This window comes from Melospiza georgiana, chromosome 21 (assembly GCF_028018845.1).
Source record: "Melospiza georgiana isolate bMelGeo1 chromosome 21, bMelGeo1.pri, whole genome shotgun sequence".
In the NCBI taxonomy this organism is placed as follows: domain Eukaryota; kingdom Metazoa; phylum Chordata; class Aves; order Passeriformes; family Passerellidae; genus Melospiza; species Melospiza georgiana.
Window position 1 is genome coordinate 7,429,623 of NC_080450.1, and position 13,634 is coordinate 7,443,256.

The 13,634-nt window shown below is 39.9% G+C and overlaps 1 protein-coding gene across 1 annotated transcript in view; it reads right to left on the reverse strand.

Annotated features, from left to right (window-relative positions):
* TBCD (tubulin folding cofactor D) overlaps positions 1-13,634 on the reverse strand; it is a 122,504-nt gene that overhangs the window by 37,176 nt on the left and 71,694 nt on the right. Inside the window, exons 19-23 of the mRNA XM_058038844.1 lie at positions 12,069-12,149; positions 11,291-11,364; positions 10,316-10,433; positions 9,521-9,581; positions 8,158-8,180 (exon numbers count right to left, since the gene is read on the reverse strand). Of these exons, the coding sequence (XP_057894827.1) occupies positions 8,158-8,180; positions 9,521-9,581; positions 10,316-10,433; positions 11,291-11,364; positions 12,069-12,149 (357 nt within the window). The remainder of the gene's footprint in view (positions 1-8,157; positions 8,181-9,520; positions 9,582-10,315; positions 10,434-11,290; positions 11,365-12,068; positions 12,150-13,634) is intronic.

Here is a 13,634-nt window from a genome sequence, read left to right on the forward strand (position 1 = left end):
AAGAAACAAATGGCTCAAGCTACTTCAGACCCTCCTGAAGTGCAGATGTGTTAAAGGATGGTTTCACCAGCTCAGACCTCAGCCCAGTGCCTCTGTCTGAACAGGAGCCTGGCCAGTAATAGCACTGGGAGGAGAATATCTGAACTGGGAAGAGGGGAGAGGGAAAATCATCCTGGAGATGGCAGGGGCTGTTTGCACTCCTTGGCTTCTCCTGGCTGCGGGCAGAGGCTTCTCCTGACCCCACGGAGCAGAGTCTGCTGCTTGTCTGGACCCCCAGGCCCCGGGCAATGCCTGAGGTGTCCACTCAGTGTCACCCTCTGTGGCTTCACTGCTCCACTTTGTGAACCTTTGACCTCCCCTTCCTTTGGATATTTCCTCCCTTGACTCCTCACTGTCTGCCTTCACTTCTGCTGGAATATTTCCTCCCTGAGGTGTGCCAAACCCTTAATCACCTGTTTGCATGTCCATGCTCTGGCAGAAACTCCCAGCAAGGGCAGCAACAACAAAAACCTGTTTATTTGCTTGTTGTTTTTTGTTTCTTTTATTTGCTTGTTGTTTTTTATTTTAAACATTTTCTTCCCTCCTCTCCTCCTCCCTCCCCACAATAAAATTAGTAGCTGTGCTCAGAAGGCCAGCTTAGCAATCCTAACAGCTCTTACAACTTTGTTCTCCAGTTTATCCCTTTGTATGAGCTTCAAAAGCCTGAACATTTTAAACAGGTTTTTCCATTCCACACGAGGAGGTCCCTTCTGTAATATGCTCTGGGTTTCTGACTGCTCAACAATTTCATTGGTGTTTCAGCCAACACAGAGATGCAAACTCCACAATATTCTCATTTGTCATAGGTCAGCACTTCCTTTAGTTGAGAAACTTTTGCTTTCCACAATCAATATAGATCAGGCTTAATTTAATAATCCCAGCTCAGTTTATCATTGTAGGAAGCAAGCAGAGATTCTGTATCCTCATGCTGATAAGGTCTGTGTATTGTCTACCCCACCTTCCTGCCATGCTGTCTGCTCTCCAGCTTCTAAAAAATTTAAATTAGAAAACAAAAAAAGTGATGCAAGGAGTGGAGACAGCAGCAAAAGCAGGTGACTGATGTGGCAAGTTTTGCTTCCTCTTCCACACTTCTTCTCCCCTTAATTTTGCCTTCACCCATTCCTTACCGTGCTGCAAATGAGAATAAAATAATCACCTTGCAAATGTGTTTGGTGTGCAGCAGAGTCTGCTGATGCAGGGATTCAGATATGGACTGCTCTGCTCCAACTACAAAGCAGAACTGACTCACAAAGGCTGCTCCTCTCCATTTCCTCACTGCCAAGAAGGAAGTCAGGCCACTCCAAGCTCTGCTGATGGCAATAATTTGAGTGCTATCCTTTCCTCTGGCGTTTCACCAACTCCAGTTCAGTTCAGAGCCTCTCTGAGGATTGCTGTCCCCATGCAAGAATGCAGAAAGGTGACAGGGATTTGCATAGCCACTTTTCCACGTGGCACAAACTCCAATCCAGTCCCTCTTGGTGGCACCATGACCTGAGTGTGCTCCCCTGCAAAGCTCCCTGAGTTGTTCTTGCTCAGACACTCTGTGTGTCCACAAATAAAGCTAATTTTGTTCTCCCCTTCCACAGCTTGTGCATATTTCACTTTTAAGAACCAAAAATTCTATCATAATCCAAGATCTTTACTCAGCCAGTGCTTGGTTTGTCAAACATGATGCACATCTTTCTATTAACTTTATCTCACTCCACACTATTTCACTAAATTAAAAAGATACGGATCTACCTAATTCAGAGATTCTGAATTTTGCTGTACAGTCAGTATTCCTTCTTTTTTATTCCAAAGACACATCCACAAGTTGCATCACATTATTAGATGTACCTGTTTCAAGCTTTAATTATTAATTCAGTTTGCAAATTGACTGATGCAGTGCCCAGGCCCCACAAGCTCCTGAGCATTCCCTCCTGTGTGCAGCTCCACAGCAATGCTTCTCTCCTGGAAACATCATGGGCTGAATCACAATGGATGCGTGGAAAATAAAATATATAAACCCTTGCAGAACTGAGGAATTGACATTACTGACCTAGGAATGACAGAATCTATTTTATAATTACATTGCCTTGAATCAGAACCATTGACAGTGCTGTTCTCAGAGCACAAAGAAGTTCAAAGTACTTTCGTGGATTTATTTTTTAAAATTATTTTAAGCTTGCTGCTTTTTGTGCAAAAGCCAGAATTCCTCTTTCAGATAATAAAAATTACAGTAACTGAAGCTTAGAATTGAAAAGTATCAATTTTTCTCACTTACTTAAGGCATATTCTTACTTACAACTACGGAAACATAAGTTTATGATTTTTCTGCTTAATATCTGTGTATTGTGTTTTTACATCAATTTTTACAGATCAAACTCTTCAGTGTCTGTAGAAGTTTCTGTTTTTCCTATTCCCACACTTCAGAATATTTTTTTAGCATATAAACAGATATTCAAACCTGAAGTTAGAAGTACTGGAATAGCTGAAGAGATTTAGTTGTAAATACTGGATTTTGGAAGAGAGAACATATATTTCACCTCGACATGAACAGCAACCAAGCATTTTCCTTGGGAGCTCTTGGTCCCAAATAGAACTGAGGTATCTTTAAAGGTCCAGGTTGCACATTCCCTGGGCTCAGGAGGTGCAGAATGGCTTTATCAGAGGGTACCCCAGGGGGAAAGGGAAAGCCCTGAGCTCAGCTGAATAGATTAACAAAGATTCATGGCCAACCCTTCAGTATGCAAATAAAACCATACTAACATGAGAAACACCAAGTTTTAGGCTGTTGTAAATTCTATTCCACGTTGTATTCTAACATCAGAATGCTACAGGTGAAATCCTGGCTCTATGGAAGTAAAAGCTTTCCCAGTGACTTCAGTTTGTAGCAGAATTTCACCTTGTACCTCTTCAGAGGACAGTGCAGCAGGATCTCACAGAGCCTGGATGCATAAAACCCTCTGAACCTGGAGGAACTGCTAAGATGAGCTTTGTTGCAAAGCTGGAATTCTTTGCTGATTAAGCTCATATGCCTAAAAAAAAAACTCTTTTAGGCAGATGCATGCCAAGAAACACATTTGCCCTGAAACCATCAAGATCAGTTACAACCTTCAAGGTCTTTGAAATGAGCTGAGTTTCTCTCTTGCCCAGCACCTGTCAACACCTGCGGGCTCCTTAACTCTGCTGCAAACGCCGAAACTCCCAAAGTGCTGCTTCCACTGCCACTGCCTGCCCCTCCAAGCTCCTAAATCTGCTGGGCTGCCACAGCTGACGTGCTCCACAGCCAGGGATGAGCTCAGAGCAAGGCTGGGTGTGCAGCACGTCGCAGGGACGGCGTGGGAGGCGCTGCCCAGCATCCCAGCACATCCAGCTGGGGTGGAAGCCTGGAGGGTTGGAGCAGCATCTGCTGAGACACAGAGGGCACTGCAAGCACCTGCAGGCAGCCCTGCACTGCCACATCCACTTCTCATCTGCTGGTGTCACACTCACAAGGGGCTACAAGGAAGCTAAAAAATGTTCTGAACTGTGAGAATGGGAAAAACACAAACTTCTACAGACATTGAAGAGTTTGATCTGTAAAAATTGATGTAAAAATTGATGTAAAAATACAATACACAGATAAAATCACAAACTTATGCTTCCATAGTTGTAAGTAAGAACAGACCTTAAGTAAGTGAGAAATGTAGCCATGATATTTTCTGAAAAATCCTTTCCTTAGGATTTTTCCTCCTGAGAAGCTAAGAAATCTCAGGAACAAAATGTAAACAATGATCATCTGCTGCTGTGAAATTCAACAGGTGCATCTGGAATTGGTCTCATGTGGTTGTTTGTAATTAATGGCCAATCACAGTCAGCTGCCTCGGACTCTCTGTCTGAGACACAAGCCTTTGTTATCATCCTTTCTTTTTCTATTCTTAGCCAACCTTCTGATGAAATCCTTTCTTCTATCCTTTTAGTATAGTTTTAATATAATATATATCATAAAATAATAAATCAGACTTCTGAAACATGGAGTCAGATCCTCATCCTCGGACCCCTGTGAACACCGTCACAGAGAAACTGTATTGATAAAATGGTGAAGGGTTTAGAATGTAGGGGTGTGGTTGTATGGAATAAACCAAGAGTTTAGAAGTTACAACAGAAGCCAATGTGTGCTTGTGAGTTTGAAGCCCATTGGATAAAAGTATCCACAGTGCAGCAGAAGCAAGTAAAGGTGATAGGTCAGAAAAGCAAAATAAATTCTGTGGCAGCTGTCCATTGGGTTAGAAAGTTCTATATTGCTTTGTAACAAAGCATTTGTGACTGCTCCTGAGCTATGGCTTACTGCTTGCTCCTCTAAAATCCCACTGCCTCTGAGATTGGTGTTTATCTGAGCAATCAATTGTTCTGAGCCTGAAAACAGTCCCATCCCTTTATCTTTAGCAGTGACAATAATACTGAACATCTGTTAGGCTGAATAGCCACTCCAGAACCTCAGACCAGATGAGGCAGGTTCAGAGAATCTTAACACAACTACTACTAAATTACTGTTTTCTTGAAGACTTTTCATATTATTGAATCACAGAATTATTTAGGTTGGAAAAGACCTTTATAAGATCATTGAATCCAACCACTGCCAAGGCCAATCTAACCCTTTTAACATGTCTTTTAAACCTTTTAAAACCTTTTAAACTGAAACCCTTTTAAGACACATTTTATTTGTGTTAAAACCTTTTAAACTAAACCCTTTCTAACATGTCTTTTAAATCCAGGTTTTCTAGATGGTAAAAAACAGGGATGGTGACTGCACCACTGTCCTGGTTACCTGTGCAAGGGTTGCATAAACCTTTGAGTGAAGTATTTTTTCCAACATCAATTTAAACCTTTCCTGGTGCAGCTTAAGGCCATTTCCTCTTTCCCATCACTTGTTATTGAGAGAAGGAGTGCTGAGAATGAGTCCAAGGTCTCAGATGCACAACAGAAATAGATCTGCTACAAAAAAAACAGCTGCTAACCATGCTGGTGCAGTGCAAGCAGAATGGAAATCAGGCTGAGTACGGACTGTGTTTAAACCAGCAGAGTGATTTCTTAACCCAGGTTAACACAGCTGAAGGCAACAGATGCCACAAGTTTTCATCTTAGGTTTTTATACATTAAAAACACCATTTAAACCAAATAAAACACAGCACCATTTTTGTAACTTCATAACCTGTACAGCCCTAAACAGGCACAGGAGGCAGATGCTCTACAGGGCATGGTTTGCATATGCCTTGGTGTAACCCCCACACAGAAACCCAGAAACTCCTGCACAGCCCACAGCTGGAAGTGCACATGCAAATGCTCCAAGCAACCAGCTCCTCCAGACAAACCAGTGCATCAGATGTGTCAGGATCAAGGCTAATGGCAGGAAATACTCTCTGATGTGCCTGGACTTGCAGGCTCCTTTGTACTATGGTAAAACCAGAGAGGACTTCAGCACGAGGACAGAAAAATATTTGTATTTAAAAAAAAATGGTAATATGGTAAAAGATGGGATTTTTTACAATTAGCATAAATAAATTTGAATGCTTCGAGTGTGTTCAACACTGGCTGCAGTAGAACTCAAAACAGGATTATGTAAAGGATAATTCATGACCATTTTTCAAAATCAGGTTAAAGATGGTGCAAGAATTGCTAAACAAAGATGGTAGGGCAGCTCTATGAACGTCTCCATCCCAGCTTTCTTTGGCTTTCTCTTGTCTGATTTGAGGCCCTTATGGATTCAACAGAATCAGACAATCAAGAAACTCATGACCCATTTTCCAGCTTAAAATTAATAAATTGCAACTTGGTAAAAAAATATTTAAAAACCCCAAAATCCAGCATTTCTACACTTAATTTCCTTTTCACTTTCTCAGAGAGCAAAAAATTCCCTAGAACAATCAAAGCATTAAAATCCCTTCAGTCCCTGACAAGGCTGTTTAGTGGACACAAGTGAAAGCAAAACATCTAATAAACAGCTGAGACATGTGGCCAGATGCTCTTTGTTAATGCAGTTTAAAATTTTGAAATACAAATAAAAAACAAAAAAAAAAGGTTTTCAACATTCCTCCAAGATGTTTTTAACACTGAAAATTCCCGGTAGCAATTTCTCAAATGGAAATCTTTGGAATATTATGTGCAATAATTACTCATCATGAAACAAGTTTGGCTTGTTTCACTAAATGCTTGCCCAGCAACACTCAAATTGTTGGTTTGTTTCTATAAACCTAGTTTATTTTTCTTGTCCCATTTTCAAATATTTTATGCACACTGATATTTTACAATATGGATTAGGGCAGACATCTCTGTCTCAGCTAAGTATGAGAGCAAACAGCAGTGAATCAATCCAGCTTGGAGTTGAATTAGAACTCTTATCTAGAACAAAAACATTTCTGTAGGCATCTTATAAATACCCATTAAGAGCAAGAAGTGCACATTATGACAAAAACAAATTACACCCAAGCTCCACCCCTGACATTAAAGAATTTATGGAAGCCAAGAGAGCCACCCACAAAGACATGAATATACAGTATCAGCACTAAGCCTCTCCAGCAGCCCAAGCTCACCCAGGGCTGGAAGTGCCACATTTCTCTAAATGACCCCTCAAGAAGTAAATTTCATAATTTTTTCAGAAATTTTCATGATTAAAAAGCTTGCATAAAAAATTTAACCTGTAATTAATAATTACATAAAAGACTAATTCATTTAAATTTCCCTTTCCTTTCCTTTTTTATCATTTTTCAGAAAGTAAATTTTATAATTTTTTCAGAAAGTTTCATAATTTAAAAGCTTGCCTAAAAAAATTTAATCTATAATTAATAATTACATAAAAAACTAGTTCAGGTTTATACTGTTTTCAGGGAAGGCACATGTGAAGAAGTGAACTAAAAATGACCAAAAAATGTTGTCAGTTACAGTTATTAGGGACTACAAGTCATTATGATTTCATTTCCTTAAATTTAGAATCAAACTCTGAAGTCACACATCAGTTTTAATTCAAATTTACTTAACAGTTCCTTAAGCAATATCCCTTAATTTCCTGGAAGCTTCAACAAATAGGAAATTAAAAACAACTTAGTGAAAACTCATTTACATTTTTCATTGTCGCAAGAGTTGAAAAATTGCCCTGAACCTTTGCAATGCTGCTGTCCTGCCTGTCACACAGGATGGGGAAAGGAATTCTGGAATTCAGAGAGAAGCTGACAGGAAGGGAAGGGGGAAAAGGGGGGGGAAAGAGGAAAAAAAGAGGAGGAGGGGGAGAAAAAGGGGGAGAAAAAGGGGGAGGAAAGGAAAGGAAAGGAAAGGAAAGGAAAGGAAAGGAAAGGAAAGGAAGGAAAGGAAAGGAAAGGAAAGGAAAGGAAAGGAAAGGAAAGGAAAGGAAAGGAAAGGAAAGGAAAGAAAGGAAAGGAAAGGAAAGGAAAGGAAAGGAAAAGGAAAGAAAGGAAAGGAAAGGAAAGGAAAGGAAAGGAAAGGAAAGGAAAGGAAAGGAAAGGAAAGGAAAGGAAAGGAAAGGAAAGGAAAGGAAAGGAAAGAAAGGAAAGGAAAGGAAAGGAAAGGAAAGGAAAGGAAAGGAAAGGAAAGGAAAGGAAAGGAAAGGAAAGGAAAGGAAAGGAAAGGAAAGGAAAGGAAAGGAAAGGAAAGGAAAGGAAAGGAAAGGAAAGGAAAGGAAAGGAAAGGAAAGGAAAGGAAAGGGAAAGGAAAAGGAAAAGAAAGGAAAGGAAAGGAAAAGGAAAGGAAAGGAAAGGAAAGGAAAGGAAAGGAAAGGAAAGGAAAGGAAAGGAAAGGAAAGGAAAGGAAAGGAAAGGAAAGGAAAGGAAAGGAAAGGAAAGGAAAGGAAAGGAAAGGAAAGGAAAGGAAAGGAAAGGAAAGGAAAGGAAAGGAAAGGAAAGGAAAGGAAAGGAAAGGAAAGGAAAGGAAAGGAAAGGAGGAAAGGAAAGGAATGGAATTTGGGGCTCATTAGTTCAAGGCCAGTTCTGCAGCCCCTCTGCAGCCACAGCACCTGAGTCACTGGGAGGGACTGGGGTGGGTGTCACTAATTGTACAAAACACCCCCACTTCCCAGATCCTGGTTTCAGTCCCTTTAACTGACATTTTCAAAGATGAAAAATGATGGGTTTGCATCTTTTTTCTTACCTGTACAACTGACGACTGCAAAGCTGGGGGGGGGGAAAAGTAACAGATATTTTAATTGAGTTTGTTTGATCCAAGTGTTTTCATTTTTCCCTTTACATGCAATGCCATATAATGTGAGCTGTGCAAAACTTCAGTTAATTTAAAAAATAAAATTCAAAGTGAAAATCTCTTTAAAACAACTTTTCTATATCCACTTGGACTTTGTTTAAAAAAAAAAAAACCCCAAACTTAACACTTAAAGCACTAATTTCCTGAATTCCAGACCCAAGCTGTTCCTGCAAATACCCTGGAAGCCAGTTTGGCTTTGAAAATAGATTTGCTTTCTCCCACTGGCTCTTTTAAGATGATGATAGACTTCATTGTCTGATCACTGAAAATAACTTTGGAAGCTACAGATTGAACACAAAAAACTTAACCAAAGGCTTAAATGTGACTGAAAAATCTTACTTCATTCTTAATGTTACAGCAAGCCACTGTAAAAAATCAAAGATTATCACATTTCTATGCAGCAAAAGCCAAAAAACACAGATTATTTAAAATTGAGATTTTATGCAACTGCACCATAACAACTCAAGGCCAGTGTAAGTGCAGAGCTGTGCTGACCAAGCTTTCAGGCACTTCAGCATGAGAAAGTTAAAGGAGGACAAAGGTGCTTTTTGAACCTGTGGCAGCAGCTCTGAGCTGTGCCCAGAATTAAAGAGGCACCTGTGGATTTTGGTGGGTGAAGGGTGAGGTCTGCCAGCACATCAGAGCTGACACTAAAGGTGCAGGAACAGCAGGAGTCTGAATGCTGGAATATTGTCTGAAATGTTGGAGTATTTCATTCCATGCCGGGATGAAAAACCCAACACCATGGGAGGACTGAAAATGAAAGGGAAAAATTAAGCAAAATTCACTTCACAGAAGTATTTGGAAGTGAGCAGGAAAAGGTTTCATTTAGCATAAGCAGAGATACAGACAATGCATCAATTGGAATGCAGAATATGACTTTTGAGAGCTATAAACAGGAAATTATGGATGCAGGGACAAGCAATGGGCTCACCAAGTGTCCCCTGAGCAGTTACCCCACAGCCAGTCAGGAGGATAAAGGGGAGCAAAGACAGAAGGAAAAGGAACCAAACACCCCCTCGGGCATTTCAGAAATGAAATTTCCAGCAGCAGAGCTGGGGCTTCAGCAAGAGGCAGAAGAGCCCCCAGTGTCACTGTGAAGACACAGGACCAGGACAAGCAGCTGTCCCAGAGCCTGGGGGTGTCCAAACCACCAGGACAAGGCTCACTCTTGGCACAGCTGCCTTAATTGTAAATCTTTGTTAAAAATCATGCAGCATTCCAGGTTAAAATTAGATTCATGTTGGCTACAAACCTCTTGGTGAATTTGCTTGAGCCCCTCCAATGATTTTTCAGTGAAATAGTATGTAACAGATCTGTAAAAGCATACAAAATTTTTAATACAGATTTCCTCACCATGCTGTAAATAATTGTTTTTCCATAACATCATTGTACTTTCAAACAAAAAAAACAATCATTTGGTTTTCAAATTATGCTCCACAGAAACATGCAATATTTATTTTCAAATAGTACAGCAAACATAACAACATAAACTCTTTCCTCATCATACAGAAAACTATTCCAAAAGCCTTATAAAAAAATCAGTGTCACTTCCTAATAACAGCCTATAATATATATAATTATATTATATATAAATATATTAAAATATATATATATTTATATAAATCAGGAAATTATAGTTGCCAATACACTGATAACTCTTCTCAGCTCAGTTGTATTTTTAGATTCCAACACTTCTGTGATTTTTCCATCTATTTCAAGTACTTCCTACTACTAAAAATGATCTTTTTGTCTTGAACACAAATTATTTTGATGGATACTGCTGGGAAAGAGGAATTAATCTGTATTTAACTGATCAATTCTCCAAGTAAGGCAGCAAAGGATCTCTCTTTCCTAATTCTGAATTTAAGACTGAAGTCTTAAATCACTGAATAAAACCTGAAAGCTCAGCATCACTCATAAAAACAACTAAAAATTCAATGGAAACCCAGTTCAGTGAGATGAAGATTTCCATAATTATACTCAGGAAGTTTTTAATAGAGCAGACATGAAAGGAAAATTTATAGTCTAGATAATGTTGCATTAATACCTATTATTGTCTTGTGCCAGTTTACACAGAGCATGGGTGATCTCAGCACAGGCAAGGATTGCCCCATGGCGTGTGTGCAGATCTGAGCCCACTGATAAAGGCAGGAGTCTTGGCAAAACTGAAAGAGATTAAATAATTAATTTATTATTTTTTAAACAAAGCATTGTGACAGATCACAGCTCTCAATGTAATTTTGCCTGCCTAGAAAGAACACTGGAAAAACTTTTCTGTAAAGTCAAGTATCCTGGTAACTTTGTGAAAAACAAGTTTTAATGAATTAAATTCTGACATATCACACTGAGCTATTTTATACTCCCTGGCTGAAACAAATAAAACAACGTTGCTATTGGGCCCTGAGCTGGCTGAGCAGCCAGGGAAGTGGATGGATTTGATTTCCATGTTCAGTGGAACCTTCCTGGACCACAACAGGAGCCCAGACAAGACCTGCACTGCAGCATCTCAGGGGCTGGGCACTGCCTTCAGCCACAGGGAAAATCTGCCAGGGATTTCCAGATCTCAGGAGCTGCAATGGGCTCAGAAAAGGACCCTGGGCCCGTGGTAAGAAACATCTGGTTACACACACACAGTCAGAAAGGAATTCTTCTGCAGGTGTCAGGCTGGACAAGACAAAACAGATCCCCCACCCTTTCCAACATCAAAGCAAGAGCTGGGAATTGGAGGGGCAGCTGCTGACACAACTGCACCTCACAATTCACCTCAGAACAAAAATTCACCTCAGAACCAGCAGAGCCCAGTGCAGCCAGCTATCAAAGGCCCCAGATAAAAACTAACCTGGCAGTAATATAAAATAACCAACCTGGCAGTAATTTAATTTTTTTTGCATAAAACCTAAAAAGAGGTTAAGCCATCGGGGTCACAATACTGTATTAAGTGGCAGGGGGAATCTTAATTTTTATTTGTAGGTTTGTCTTGCCTCAGCTCAGCCTGGCTGGGCAGAGCTCAGCTGGTACCTACCCACGTTTGCCATGTACTCAGGGGCCTGGGGAGTGATGTTGTGCAGAGCTTTTGTGGAAAGTTCTCGAATAACACTGTAAGAAAGCATTGCTGAGGGTTAGCAAGTCAGCAGAAGCAATGTGCTAAAAAAGTAATGTGAATAAGGGACTTGTGCCCCCAGTCAAAACAAATATTCAGAATTACAGTACTTTCTGTATATCCTGTGCTTCCCCCTGTAAAAAAGCCAACCAAACCAAAGAGCAGCCAGGCTGCAGCCAGCTTTCAGTGGGGTGAAAAGAGCTCAAAGAGAGAAGGAAAAACACCAGTGCGGCTGGTGGGACCTGAGGGCTTGTTCTGGGCCCTGGCAGGGACAGTGCAGTAAACTGTGATTATTTCTCATGATGCAAACTCTGATCAGCACTGATAGAATCTCACCTGTGTGATATGTACACATTTCAATCTCCATGAGCACTGAATGTGAGTAAGCGCCATCTCTATGCATGAAATCTGCTTTAATTAGGATAATTGTATGGTGACAGTGTTTACCCCTCACACACACTATATACCATATAAATGGGTTTTATTAATCTATTAACAGATTGAGGTCACGGCCAAAAGACAAAATTCATAAACCTGCTTAAGTGACATTGTGCTTGGGAGGTACAGATGAGATCACCCAGTCAAATGCTGCTGCAAAGCCAGGTGTGAGTAAATTTTACAGAAATAATCTACAAAAGCAGAAAAATCTATGCAGAACAGTCAATTCCTGGATATTAATAATTAGATTTTATGAACTTACCTATCCCAGTGGTTAATCTTCATGTTAACTAAATGATCAATCATTGGCTGTGTATACTCAGAAAAGCCAGCAATATACACACTGAAAAAGGAAAAAAAAAACAGATATAGATTACAATTATATTCCAGAGACAGAGAGTACAGAACCAATATCTGTGTGCATTTTAGCACAGCCTGTTCCAAAGGTTTAAATCCTCAAACTTACTTAAATGTGCCTTCTCCTAAATGGGATGCAGCTGAATGACAGGATGGGAAATATTCTGAATTATTGAAAAAACTTAAAACCACTTCTGTAAAACATTCAGATCATTTCTAAAACCTGCTCTACATACAACAAGCTTGACATTCAATCACATTGTTACATTCTAGAAAATCCAGATGTGTAAATTAAATTGAATAATTATTTCAGATTGGAGAAACACATCGCTGATATTAACTACAAGACAGAGGAAAAATAAGTATAGAAATGTGTTATATCTTCATAAATACAATGGTCCAAAATGGAGAAGGGATTTTCCATTTGTCCTTTCTAAAAATCAACTATATGCAGGCAGTGAATGGTGACAAAAGCTGAGGAGGCTGCAGAGCTCAGGTGTGAGGCAGAAGGGAACAGCAGCACCAGTCAGGGAGCCTGCATTGCCCAATCACAGCCACACTTCCAATCTCCAGAAGCATCAACTATGGAAAGCCAAGGTCAACACAAGTGAAGAGAAATGTTTTTTCAGTACATCTGATGAGTGTTAGATCACCTTGGGAGGCCCAACAATCAGCAGGACTTTGTGCCAGAAGGGCACAAAGGGATTCATGGATTATCTTAATTTCACCTTTTCAGATCTTTCCAGTGATTCACTTTGCAGCTATAATGGTGTTCCATTGATATACCTCTGTGCAGTCAGAGGCAAACAAAGAGAAAAACCAAATACTGCCACATGTTCCCATCCTGATATCTATGGAATTCATCAGAGAGGGAATTGTTAAATCCACAGCCAGATCTCAGTTACTTGAATCAACACTGCACACAGAACCACCCTCTACTGAGCCCTACAGGAGGATTTGACACTTGGTTCAAACTGTTGTTGATTCCAGCAGAGATATATAAACATATATCAAATAAAAAATATATAAAATATAAAATAAATAAATATAAAATTCATATCTCTAGGTCCTTTCCCTGCTCTGCAGGAAGCCACAATGACAGACACATTTCCCTTGCCATGTTTGAGCTCTCCTCTCTTCTTTGTAGTTGCTTTTCTGAGTCCCAGTTTTAGCACCCAACCATTTTGATTGAACTTCCTTGCCCAGCTAAAAATCAATCTCTTGGGTCACAGGTGTAGATAAATCCCACTTTTAGTTTTAGTTTATATCTTTAACTACAATCCTCATCTTCTGTGCCTACTGAGAATTTAATGCAAGAAGCCCTGCATACAAATCTGATTTCCTGATGATGGTGCTGCTTAGATTTTTATACCTCACTCAGGTTCAGCAGCTTTTTCCTTAACTCTGCTTGTACCAAGCTCAGAACTCCTGGAATCACATCATCTCTTTACTGCCAGTTCATATAAAATAG